The sequence below is a fragment of the Drosophila santomea genome, chromosome 3L, assembly GCF_016746245.2.
Source record: "Drosophila santomea strain STO CAGO 1482 chromosome 3L, Prin_Dsan_1.1, whole genome shotgun sequence".
NCBI lineage: Eukaryota > Metazoa > Arthropoda > Insecta > Diptera > Drosophilidae > Drosophila > Drosophila santomea.
The window spans coordinates 19,583,053-19,595,077 of NC_053018.2; the positions used below are offsets into that span (position 1 = coordinate 19,583,053).

Genomic DNA, 12,025 nt, shown 5'->3' on the forward strand with positions numbered 1-12,025 from the left:
TTCTCACATCGAAATCAACCATGTAGAACCATCCCCCCAAAATTGGGGCTATTCCTATAGACACGATTAGAGTAGCTGATCATTATTGTCAGCGCAACTTCCTTCAGTCAGCGAGACAAAAGCGAGTCCCACAGTTTGTGTTTTTTGACCATTATAGTTTGTAGTTCGAATCACTGGCACACCATGATGGCCATTTTTGGGGCGCATGCGCAGCCGTCAGAACTGAGCAAAAATTACTTGAAGATGGCCAAGACCGGGACTTATAGCCATGTAAAGCGTACTGGGCCGCTGTCAATGCCAAACACGATTGACAAGCCACTGGAGCAATAAGAGTTCGACTTGGCATTTTGGATTTGGAATTGGTAGCGAGTTCCGCTGAATGGGGAAAATCGACTCGGAAGTTGTCACTTTAGGCAGGGACAACATCATGAGCGCATGTCTCATCAATCATTGTATCTTAGTATCTGCGTAACGAGCTGCGCGAGTTGTGTACAAATACAAATACAAATAAAAAGGAAAAAGGAAAAAAGTACGTAACATATGCAAAAGACTAAATCCAGAGAGGGACGCCCTCTAATTGATTACATGGTTCGGTTGGAAACTAATCCCCCAAAGACTTTAAGCCAACTGGAATTTTTCGCAAGCTCTTTTTTCAGCTGTGACTTGACAGTTTAGTTGGAACACATGAGACTGGACCGTTTGGCAATGACATTGTTTATTAAACATTTCATATAAATGATTTTAATTATTGTTCTTTTGTGCTTCGGCTGGCCAGCGCGTCGATGATCTCACTTTTCGATTGAAAACCGAGAAATTCGTTTTCGCTTATTGCATGCATTATAAATGGTCTAGTCTGGAGCACCGACACATGGTTCCCCCAACTATCCAGATGTGTTCGAGGATCACTGGAATAACCCAGAAAAGCGATCAAGTTAATTGTGTTAATTTTCAGCCGAGAACTTTGGGAGCAAAGTTATGGTATCTAAACACTTCCTCATCTGAAATAATTGAGAGAAATTACTGGTGATGGGTAAATACTTTGTCATAATAATTGAAATAGCTAGAGAATTGTATTCAATTTGTGTTTAATCAACATAAATTCATAAATGGTTAGGCGTTTAATGGAAAAACAAGTTTATAAGCTTCATATATTCAAGGATTACATATTACATTTTAGAAGGCATTATTACGAAAAACAAAAACCGCAAATTGTTCTTAAACCAGTAACAGGGTTTACAAAAACAAGGAGGAAGTTTAATAAACCACAACTTAAACTTCTGTACATTTTTAAAAGTTTTTTCTGGACTTTTGCCCTAAGAATAGTAATCGATAATTTCCATCTGGAAATCAAAGTCCCAATACAAACCACAATAAATATTTCGCACCCATAAGAAGAACACGGAAAAGTAGAAGTACCGCCTTTACTTGATTGGTTTTATGGGTTAACACCAAAAAACGTAGCCGCAATTAAGAAACCATCTGGATCTGTGATAGAAACCAAGACTACAAAGGGAATCACTTAAAAATCAGCATGTTATTAATGCAATTATTATCTCATCTCCAACTCCACCCTCTTCTCAATGTAGTTCCCATCTGCTTGCTGGTGCATTTAGATGATCCAACCCCCATCTTGCATGTCCATTTGGCGTATCTTTTAATTAAAACAAAAGTTTTGCTCTCAAACCTCAGAGATATTCGCAGCACGCATGGCTCCCATTTTGACCATCAAACTTCCAGTCCCCTCGTACCCCCCTCAACTACGCCCCTTTTGTAATAAGGCAACCGCAGTCTTCACTCCAAATGTTGCATGCAAATGAAACAGAAGAGTAGTAGTGGTAAGAAGGCCAGAGAACTACTTCACCTACTAAATCTACAGAATACAGTACACACTCATTAAGTAGTCGGAAAACGTTATCCCATCCACCTCCTCTTGACCACCCCACCCCACCCCTGGAAACCTCTCCCCCTACCCCACCCCCTCTCTCATGACCATTTTAAAGGGGGGCGTACGAAATTAATAGACTCTCCACTACACTCGCTTAATTATCGCAAAGAGACCCAGAGCAAAGTCGAAAGCACTTTTCAAATGGGCAAGTGTTTTCCACCCCCCTTTTCCACATTTCCCATTTTTCTGTGGTGCGTGTGTCTGCTTTATTAGATGATGATAACTGGCTAATGAGTTGAACTCTGCGGCAAGCTAAACCACGACATTGTGACTACACTGTTAAATAATACAATTATTTTGCACTTTATCTGTTATATCAATGGAACATAGATATTTACAAAGATCAAGATAAATATTTCTCTGCCAAACGAAGATAAGTACATTCATTTAAATTGGTTTATTTGTTTGTTTATATTGATGATAATACGTAAAATACATTAATGTTGTGTCACAAACACTTTAAATACACCTAAGAATAGTTTTCATTTTTCACAGCGTACTGTGAGTGAAGTGTGTATGGCCAAGTGAAGAAGTTTACCCAGAGAGAAGAAACAACCACGGAGCAGCGGAACCTTACTCATAAGCCAAAGAGCTGCCCGCACATTTTCAACAACATCTCTGATCTTGAGTTTAATGTATCATCGTGACATACTCTTTCCCATAATAAAAGATGATATACCAACTGGGTGCGTGCAGCTTATCTTGTGCAACTAATCTAGAAGTGGATCTAAGCCTTGGTAAGCATTTCCACATTACATTTAGATTCGCTAATTGAAAGGTAAGAATGAAGGTACAAATGGGAAAACTTACCTTGCAGATAGAGGACGTTTGATGAAACAGGTTAATGTTTCTGTTGCTTGTCCTGATTTACTTATGCCTTTTAACTAACCCACTTAATATCTTTATTCAAATTAAAGAGCTCTCAAATGAATGAGCTCTACTCTATACATACATATGTATGATTGTGAAACAAAACTATGCGATTAGAAGATATCTAGAGTGATTATAAAACAAGTACAATGTAATAAACAATCGTTTTTCTTTATAGTAACAGTACAAAGAGTATCTGCAACTTCGATGAACGCCAGGGAAAAAGTTTCTGGTGTTTTGTGTTTAAATGTTTTGGCGAAGGTGAGCTGCAAAAACCGAGAAATAAAATATACACAGAAAACGCAAAGCGAATAATTGGAAGAGCCCACGATTCTTCTAGCAGACCTTAGAGGCCAAGAAGCCCCGAAAATAAAGAAAACAGTTAAAAGATAACTGCGCTTTATTTGCGCCCACTTTGTATATGTATTTATATGTATGTGTAAATATATAGAAAAATATCTGTATTTAAAGATTGTCTGCGGTGGGGCATGACCGCATGCAAAGCAAAGTCAGGTACGAATACTGAGATACTTCCAACTTTATTCGGCTGTCAATGGCAAATGCCAGGCGTATGGTTTATAATATTTCTTTGCTTGTTTGCCCGAGCATTTGGCGGGTTAATCTCCCCAGAAAAGACCCCAAATAAGCGATCGAAACTCGGTCTTAACATTGAATTTTCTTGAGACTGCTCCTATCGCCCGAAGTAGCACTCACATTAGTTATCAGCAAGGGAAACACGGGCGATAGAACTAAACAAATAGAGAATTCTGGTCGATCGATAAGCGGAGAGCAACTGTAGTTCTAACAGCAGAACTGACTCATTCAATTTGGCATCAAAAAAAATACATTATCTAGTGTTCTGGCGAAGATAAGCATGCGTTTTTTAAGTACGGAAATACCAATCGGCAAAGGCGCACTTAATATTGCGACCGCGTCTGTGTCGATTAGCCCACAGGTAGCCGGGAGTGCAAAAAGGGGTTGCAAAAACCAGAAGTCGCACTCGGACTTGTCAGCCTGCAGCTGCAAAGGTGGCAAGGACAAGGACAAGGGGACCAATGCATGTGACTCAACCAGAAGTTGACTCAACAGCGACACCCGGGGGCAAGGAAGCATTGGGGTCGGGGGTCACGGAAATGCAGCCAAAAATGACGATCCCAAAAAATCAAATATGTTTGTGGGTCTGCTAAAATGCTAAAGAAGATATGATTCTTCGGCGTTGAAACTCAAAATATGCGTAGATTAAATTATGATATAAATAAAAACGTACAAAGACACATCAAAGGCCTTGACACGAATCTTGAAAGCGAAATGCGCTCAGATAAGAGCTTTTATCGCAGATTATATAGGGGAACTGAACGATTTTAAATATATTGTTCCAAAATGTAATAAATTTAAAGATGATTACTATATCTTGACTGATTATATTACTTAACGGAATGTTTTGGCAATCAGTAAACGGGGAAATATGCAAATAAAACTTATTATTTTAACCAGTATTTAGCTAAGAATTATACAAATTCTAAAAACTGGTCGTTGGCAAATTAAAAACATTATGGAACAAATTCGTTTGAAACATGTAATTGAAATCAAAGTGCTGAGAACAGCAAATATTCTGGCACCCTAAACACATCGAAAACGATTTTGCAACCGCTAATAAGAATTCCATATTTTCCTATTGGAAGATCCCATACTCTGAATGCCCAATAGGAAAAGCTATATGCCTCGAATTCACCCTTATAAAATATATGTATGTATATCAAGTTTTGAGATGGTATGGTTATCATAGTGAGGCACTTACTTATCATCGAGATCGATGGGCAGCCGCTTGAGCTCCGACATATCCAGCTCCAGCCGTAGATTGGACACTTCACAAAGCAGCCGATCGCGCTCCAGACTCAGCTCCTTGATTTTGGAGTGCAGGGCATTGTTCTCCCTGAGCAGCTCGTCCACATTGTAGGGGATCGCATGGAGATGGTGATGGGGCATCGCGATGGAGAGGGGCAGGGGCAGGGAAACGGTTCCAGGAAGGGCAACACCCCCACCGGATGCGCCTGCCCCTCCGCCAGGGTTTTCCACAAACATCATGGAACTGGCCATCAGAAGGGACTGCGTGGTCTGATGGAGCAGCAATTCCTTATCGCCATCCGAGTTCTGGGAGAGATTCTTCAGATCGGCCTCGGACATATTTTGTTTATAACCTCTGCGGGGATCGGCTGCACTCCTATTTGATATGCTTTTGTGGCCAAAACATTATAGCCCCGCCACGCACACGCACTCGCGCGAATGAGGAGAGGTGGAGGAGGGGTGATAAAACAGCGAAACAGGCAGAACCACTTTGAATCTCACAATAAAGAACTGAAAATGCAGCTTGCGGCGAGTTGAAAACTTCACTCGTATTGTAATTGAATGACCTTGGTATATTATTCTCTGCCTCGAAAGCGAAGCCAGCACACACTACAAATCGCGAGCAACAGTTGGTGCGGATCGGAGGCAGATTACGGATATTCTCGGAATTACGGATTTTCAATTCACGCGCGACGAACAAACACAACGCGCTTCTCGTTCGACGTTTGGAAACAGTGTGGCCGTGCTGGGGGCGCCGCGGCATACCGGCAGTGGGACCGTAGAGCGCGCCAATCGAAATACCCTTTCGTGCTCATACTAAATATACCGCATCAAATGGGACATTCGAAAACGGCCGTTTGATTTTAAACTTTTAGGTTTTATACAATTTTTAAGAGGTGCATAAAAGGCTTTTAAGTATCTTAAGGTAATCCTCCATGCAAGTTCTAAATAGTAATTGATTTTTGGGTTTTTTAGAAATCAAATATTTTTTGGAGCTGTCACTGATCCATTCCTGGTTGATCTAGTTCCTCTGAAGAATATTCCTTAAAATCCTAAACCAAAAATAAGGCGACATGAAAAACGCAAATACAACTGTTATAATTACAGGGCCACCAGGTGCAAGCAAAACTAAGAAAATATTTACTATAAGCTAGACATAATTGGTACCATAATTTCCAGGAGTAGGTAAAACCACACTGGTCCATAAAATCTGCTCGGCTCTGCGAGATAAAGGACGCATTCTTCAAGGATTCTATACAGAGGAAGTGCGCGGTGAGGGAATCAGCCAAAGAATCGGGTTCGATGTGGTCACTTTGTCCGGAAAGCGGGGAATCCTATCTCGTGAGAATCCGGGAGACCAGCTGCGGCGCCCCAAAGTGGGAAAGTATTCAGTGTTTGTGCGGGACTTTGAAAGTCTCGCTCTGCCACTACTTGGCATCGAGGATTCCCAACCAGAACCGGATCTGCTGGTCGTCGATGAAGTGGGCAAAATGGAGCTACTTAGCAAGCGGTTTGAGTTGGCCATGGCTGATCTTCTAAAGGAAAAGCGAACCCTACTGGTCACCATACCCGAGAGATCAACAGTGGATTTGGTGGAGCAGCTGAGAAAGTCAGCAGGATCGAACATCTACCAGGTGACCAGATCGAATAGGAACATTTTGGCTGGCGAAATTATAGAACAGATCACAAAATCACTTCTTTAACAAAAATAAACTTGTTGGTCTTTTTATTAGTGCCTAGATGTATAATTGTGCTTCCGATCCTCCGCCTCTGGGAGATCATCATCCGATGCTACGCATCCACGGAGCCAGTTGTTGAGTGATTCATTGCGGGTGGCGGCATGGACGAGGTCAGTGACTGGGACTCGCTCTTCCTCGTCGATCGTTTGCGAACACGTTTGGTTTCCCTAGCCCAGTCCATTTCGTTGTAGTGCTGCTCAGAAGCGGTCCAGTGGTACTCCTGTCGGCTAACCAGTTCCGGATACTTTTGCTCGAACTCCTTATCGGGTGGCAGTAGCAGCTCCCAGCGCTTTGTGTTATTCACTCGGGCCACGGTCTTCAAAACGTCAAGTGTTTCCGCAGGAGGTAACTGGGTGGCGGCCATCACCTGAGCTCGGAACAGGTAGGGCGTGCGGGAGAAACGGAAGAGCTGCAGATGGAATGTAGACGATTAGTACATAAGTGATCGTTCAGCCGTACAAGAACTCACTATATAATCTCTGGCGCGAATCATCTGCTCTGCGGACACACCGTTCGCATGGGAGAGCACCTTCTCGGGAAAGACCACCTCGGATTTTGGCACCCAGTTGCCGTGCAGTAGGATGCCCACCTGGGGCAGCAAAGCCAGCACCTTGTCGGCAGCCACATGCGGATCCACGTGCTCGGCGAGAATACTAATGACATCGCTGAACGAAAGCATCCGGGCATCCCTCAGTAGCACTGTAAGCTGCTCCAGCAGCGGCATGGACTTAAGCATGGCCTTGTTGTAGACGGGAAGTACTTGGGCGGCAGCAGAAGCAGCAGCTGGGGCTACCGTCTGCACATGCTCGTCGTAGGGCAGAAGCTTTCGAAGATATTCGCCAGGCGCGAGAGCCAAAGAGGAACTGCCGTGGTGACTGGTGGCAAAGAGCTTTTGGCGCTCCAGTTCGGCGGTGGGCGTGGCCCTAGAGTGCCAGTAGGCCTCGCACCAAGGCTCATCCGCAATTCGTTGGACGAAACCGTCGTAGGTGCCAGCACGTTGCTCCTTTCCGCTGTTTTTGGCATTACCGCGAGCAAATTTAACCGTGACCTGCTGCAGCACCTCGTCATCGTCCGTGTCTTCCGTTTGAGCCTTCTGTTCCGCCTTTTTGCGCTTGTCGTCCTTATCGAAGTGGCTGAGAACAGGGCGCATTTGGACTATGGAAGTGAGTGGCGACAGATGCACCTCCCGATCCGTAAAGATGCCCACTATGTACTTGGCCACATCGGTTATGGAACGCGAGCTTGTGAAGGCCTGTTTGTCCATGATGCCACGTTTGTAGGTGGGTCGCTCCTGACCCTTTGGGGGCACTGCTCCATAGGTGTTCTTTCCGTCGGCAGCCACCGCAAATTGCTCGCCCTTGAAGCGATCGAAGTGGGCCGACTCAATGTCCAGACCGAAGTCCACTTTCACCTCCTGGGCGATTGGTTTTACACAGCAATTGACAATCACGGAATCATCGTGGTTTGGGAGCTCCGTTTTCGTGGGGTATTGAAAGAGGTACAAGCTGTCCCTCAGGTTCTTCGACAAGAAGACGGGAATCTGGCGGGAATTTTTGGGCGTTTTACTCATGGGGTTGACAATGCCACTCACGTACTCACCTCCTCCACGACGGAATCGTCCTCATCTTCCATTATTTTAAATTCGATTTGTAGTTTTTTCTGCCGAGAGTGCACGCCTAAATGGCCAGTGTGACCAGGTTGCTCTGCATTGCAAGCCAGCACTGCGAACAGCTGACTGGCACAGTGGGCTACGTTTAGTCGGACTCTGGCTATAAATGGCATCACCATAAAAACAATCCCCACTATGCCTGACAATTAGTGATTTGTAATTTTAAGTCTATTTATCTGTTTCTATGCCTAAAAATTATGAACACAAATCATTACCTATAATTGTAATTTAATATAAGCTCGACCGAAGTATACGTTTTATATGCTGTGATGTTCGATGCTTGCCTTAAATTGAGTGCAAATAGTGTAACATATAACATTTTCAGAAGAGGTTCCATACCTAATTGACTTGACCAAAATATGAAACACTAAATTTGATTCTTTTGAAATGATTTGCCCACCCGGCCCACTGTGCAAAGACAGAGTGCAAAGACATTTCCGTCTGCCGATTGGCGATACCGATTTTGTAATCGACCACGACGCCCGGGGAAGATGTCTCGACCGACCGCAACATTTAATTCATATACCCTATGCTCTTGGCCGCATACATAACACGATCATGTTCACGGTCACGTCGGAGATCTACGGAGAGAACAACTACCAGACGACCCGCGACGGCGGTAAGGTGGTGTCGAAGTTCCGATTCGTCTATCCGGAGGAGAAGCTGGCGGGGATTAGGACGGATAAGGACGGCGACCTTGAGGTGCCAAGGCCAAAACGTGGCGTGATCGAATTGGAACATTCCGAGGCCACGGAGCTTCGACTGGTGGGCCTGCAGGTGTGGCGGGGAGCCCTTCTTCTGGCGGATTACCTTTTCACTAAGAATGATGAGTTTTCCGGAAAAACCTTAATGGAACTGGGAGCTGGTGTGGGCCTCACCAGCATAGCCGCCGGGATACACAACCCCGGAAAGATCTACTGCACGGATGTGGATCTGGGATGCATACTTAAGCTGATCCGCGGCAATGTCCAAAGAAATGCCAAACTCCTTCGTGGTACAATCTCAGTTCTGGAGTTTGATTTTCTCGCGTCAAAAAACGATCATTCACTGGATCTTCTGGAGGCCATAGACAACAGTGATATAATCCTAGCTGCCGATGTCATCTATTGCGATACACTTACCGATGCCTTTATCTCCGTCCTGGATAATCTCCTCGATCGGGGTCGCCAAACTGGAAGACCCAAAACGATATACATGGCACTGGAGAAGCGCTATGTGTTCACTCTGGAGGATTGTGATTCGGTGGCTCCAATGTACGAGTACCTCGTCCGACAGACGTTGAACAAGCCGTGGATCATGGAGCACTTGCCTCTGGATTTCCCCCAGTATTTCGAGTACGATCGCTGCAAGCAACTGGTTCTCATCAAGATCACCAGTCGTTAAAATTCCTAAAGCGCAGATGAAGTCGTTCTGCTTGCTAGATTCAAATTGCCCTTCAATGTACCTTAATAATCTACAAAATGATGGCTTTGTTACGTTAAGTTGAGATATCACTGGAGTTAAACTAATGGCTTTGTAAATTTAGTTTGGAGAATTATGGATTGGATATGTATTTTGAGTATCTGGAATAAAAGCCTCAAAAGTTTTAAAATCCAGTTCTATGTAATAGAAATATGTAGAAACTCTTTACTTGACGAAATATATTTTCCCTCGTATGTGTTATATTTGAATGTAGTGTATAAAAATTAACTTTTTGTATACAAAACGATTTAAAAAGTTATATTTTTGTGTACTTGCATAAAGCATTACATAGATTTCATAAAAGTAAAACATTTAACATTACTTTAAATGAACCATTTAAGATTAGTCAACAATGTCTGCTTTGATGAAAATTACCCAACGGAATAAATATCACTATTCTAAGCCCTGAACCCGTGAAAAATCAGTAACTACTGTTTGGGATCAGAGATCCTGCATGGCCAGAATGATGTTCTCCAAAGCCTGTCGAGCGTCAGTCGCCGGGAAATGTTGCAGAACAGCCAGGGCGGCGGCTGTGTGCTTTCGTTGCAGTTCCTTGGTTTTGGTCAAAGCGGGCCCGGCTAGAATGGCCTTGTGGATCTTGTCGTAGTCGATGTTATCCACCGATTGCTTGCCAGCCTCCAGTTGAGAATACATCCCCGGGTCGTGCTCCAAGTGGAATAGAACTGGAGCACTAACAAGACTAAAAGTAACATCTAGTGGGAGTTGGGGGCATTGAAAAGGTTCGGCATCCAAGCAAGCCTGCCAAGCGAGTGCCAAATGTTTTCCAAAGCGATAAGCATGCCGCTGCAGTTCCTCACTTTGTCCAGCCAGCTTTAGCGAAGCTTGGCAAGATTTGCCCAACAGGCTACCGGCATTTAGTATGTTACGGCACTCCCATTCCTCCTCCGGATTTCCGAGAACCTGGGCTATCGGCATTGGCGTCATCACGTCGTGCTCGTTGAAATCCACTCCAACGCTGAGAGATGGTCGTTGGAAGGTTCCTGGCTTATAAGGCAGCGGGTTGTTCTGCTCATCACGTTCTCCAATGAATTCCGACTCGGAAAAGTCTCGCACCGCCGACGAGATCAGCTCCACCACCTCCTGGTTGCGCAGATTGGCTAGCTCCGCACTGGAATGGCCCAGAAGATAGTCGCCAGTCAACAAGCCGATCTTGTTGCCAAACGACATGTCGTCGTAGGTGTCCACATCCTGGCCAGCCTGGGTGCTCGATTGCAGATTAACCACGCTCTAATAGGCGATAAAATGTAATTATTTTAAGAATCCATTACAATATTTTTGTTTTAAGCATGAAATATCCGTTACTGATTTAATGACACATCGATGTTCATTTCGTCAGTTCCGTCAAGTAAATTTGAGGAAAGTTAAACTCATTTGCATAAACATACGCAGACACGCAGTTGACGAGTCACTTTCGAATGCATTCTTTTAATCCAAAACTTACATTGTGAACCAGATGTGATATCCGTATCATCTCGGTGACCTCAGCCAAAGCTCTTTGGGAGTGCAGCACTCCGGCACTCTTGTCCTGCTCCACGTCTGGAACACTGGGTGCATGTCCTGCGGCCTTGGACACCAGGAGCACTATCAATCCCCAAGCTTGCATCGTATTCTTGCCATTGTAGAGCAGGTGCCTGAAGAGGGAGATTCAGGTAAATTAAAACGACTTATGAGTCCTTCAGCACCACTCACTTGGCCGTTTTCATCAGCGGATGGGCGCTGCCCACCAGCTTGCGCAGGTGGAGCGCCACATTGGCGATCTCGTCGCTGAGCAACCAGCGCAGACTGAGGAAGGATGTGGGATAGCCGACAATACGCTCTGCCTCGCTGACCGCCCTATTCCAGTCGTGTCTCGGGGGTGGGGTCGTAACCTGTGGACTGGCATGCTTTCCACTGACCGTCGTCGTCGAAGTCCAACGCTGAGAAGTGAAAGTTTGCAGCGCAGGCGCAGCTCTGACCATTTGGACTGCCTGCATCTCGGCGGGAATCCTGCGGCGCAGCTGTTGCATAATCCTTAACCCACTGGTGCGGTACATGGCAATTCTCTAGTTATTTTCGTCTATTTTCGACAATTGTTTGCAATTGCTTGTGAAGAAACCGTGTTTCTTAGCTCCGCTCCGTTGAACCGCTCGTCGAAAAGTGAAATCTGCGCGGTCCGTCGCTGCTCGAGTCTCTGTCAACGTCGCTGTCGGCGTCACCTGCTGCTGCCGCCGCCGCTTCTTCTTCCCGAGCGGCCCACTTTTACAGTTGGTCGCTGCTCCGCTCTCAGGTGGCCGCCAGGCGTTCTGTTTGTTTTTATTGCCCCACGCAGTGTCATGGAATTCCGAGGGGCCGGCGTGGAGGGTGTTTTAACGGCGGTCTTGAGCAGGAACAGGTTTTCGCACGGCAGTGCCGCTTCGGTGCACAGTTTTTGGCCATGAGGAGTACGGTCACTCTAGGGATGGGAAACAAAAGGCTACTGCATGCAATGCAATTGGA

At 45.1% G+C, this 12,025-nt stretch overlaps 5 protein-coding genes across 5 annotated transcripts in view; 2 read left to right on the forward strand and 3 right to left on the reverse strand.

Moving 5' to 3' along the window:
* The window catches only part of LOC120450645 (IQ motif and SEC7 domain-containing protein 1), a 41,295-nt gene extending 35,900 nt beyond the window's left edge, over positions 1–5,395 (reverse strand). Inside the window, exon 1 of the mRNA XM_039633799.2 lies at positions 4,614–5,395. Coding sequence (XP_039489733.1) covers positions 4,614–4,999 — 386 coding nt within the window. The 5' untranslated portion in view covers positions 5,000–5,395. The remainder of the gene's footprint in view (positions 1–4,613) is intronic.
* Positions 5,396–5,663: 268 nt separating this feature from the next.
* LOC120449394 (cancer-related nucleoside-triphosphatase) lies at positions 5,664–6,401 on the forward strand. Its single transcript, XM_039631837.1, has 2 exons — positions 5,664–5,776; positions 5,840–6,401. The coding sequence occupies exons 1-2, from the start codon at positions 5,734–5,736 to the stop codon at positions 6,361–6,363; spliced, it is 567 nt and encodes a 188-aa protein (XP_039487771.1). The 5' UTR covers positions 5,664–5,733; the 3' UTR covers positions 6,364–6,401.
* Positions 6,356–8,146, reverse strand: LOC120449393 (DNA-directed RNA polymerase III subunit RPC5). The gene is made up of 3 exons (XM_039631836.1): positions 7,999–8,146; positions 6,869–7,939; positions 6,356–6,808 (listed from the first exon to the last, which is right to left on the reverse strand). The coding sequence occupies exons 1-3, from the start codon at positions 8,029–8,031 to the stop codon at positions 6,452–6,454; spliced, it is 1,461 nt and encodes a 486-aa protein (XP_039487770.1). The 5' UTR covers positions 8,032–8,146; the 3' UTR covers positions 6,356–6,451.
* Positions 8,147–8,522: 376 nt separating this feature from the next.
* LOC120448893 (methyltransferase-like protein 22) lies at positions 8,523–9,931 on the forward strand. Its single transcript, XM_039631110.1, has one exon. The coding sequence runs from the start codon at positions 8,627–8,629 to the stop codon at positions 9,449–9,451; it is 825 nt and encodes a 274-aa protein (XP_039487044.1). The 5' UTR covers positions 8,523–8,626; the 3' UTR covers positions 9,452–9,931.
* Positions 9,759–12,022, reverse strand: LOC120448892 (all trans-polyprenyl-diphosphate synthase PDSS2). The gene is made up of 3 exons (XM_039631109.2): positions 11,240–12,022; positions 10,992–11,181; positions 9,759–10,777 (listed from the first exon to the last, which is right to left on the reverse strand). Exons 1-3 carry the CDS (start codon positions 11,581–11,583, stop codon positions 9,971–9,973), a joined length of 1,341 nt encoding a protein of 446 aa, XP_039487043.1. The 5' UTR covers positions 11,584–12,022; the 3' UTR covers positions 9,759–9,970.
* Positions 12,023–12,025: the final 3 nt, after the last annotated feature.

Coding starts and splice junctions, on each gene's coding strand:
- LOC120448892 (XM_039631109.2), bottom strand. CDS start 11,583: ATGTACCGCACCAGTGGGTTAAGGATTATGCAACAGCTGCGCCGCAGG. Junction 11,182..11,239: donor CCGCTGATGAAAACGGCCAA/GTGAGTGGTGCT, acceptor CTCCCTCTTCAG/GCACCTGCTCTACAATGGCA. Junction 10,778..10,991: donor TATCACATCTGGTTCACAAT/GTAAGTTTTGGA, acceptor ATCGCCTATTAG/AGCGTGGTTAATCTGCAATC.
- LOC120449393 (XM_039631836.1), bottom strand. CDS start 8,031: ATGGAAGATGAGGACGATTCCGTCGTGGAGGAG. Junction 7,940..7,998: donor ACGATTCCGTCGTGGAGGAG/GTGAGTACGTGA, acceptor AATTCCCGCCAG/ATTCCCGTCTTCTTGTCGAA. Junction 6,809..6,868: donor TTCGCGCCAGAGATTATATA/GTGAGTTCTTGT, acceptor TTCCATCTGCAG/CTCTTCCGTTTCTCCCGCAC.
- LOC120449394 (XM_039631837.1), top strand. CDS start 5,734: ATGAAAAACGCAAATACAACTGTTATAATTACAGGGCCACCAG. Junction 5,777..5,839: donor TATAATTACAGGGCCACCAG/GTGCAAGCAAAA, acceptor CATAATTTCCAG/GAGTAGGTAAAACCACACTG.
- LOC120448893 (XM_039631110.1), top strand. CDS start 8,627: ATGTTCACGGTCACGTCGGAGATCTACGGAGAGAACAACTACCAGACG.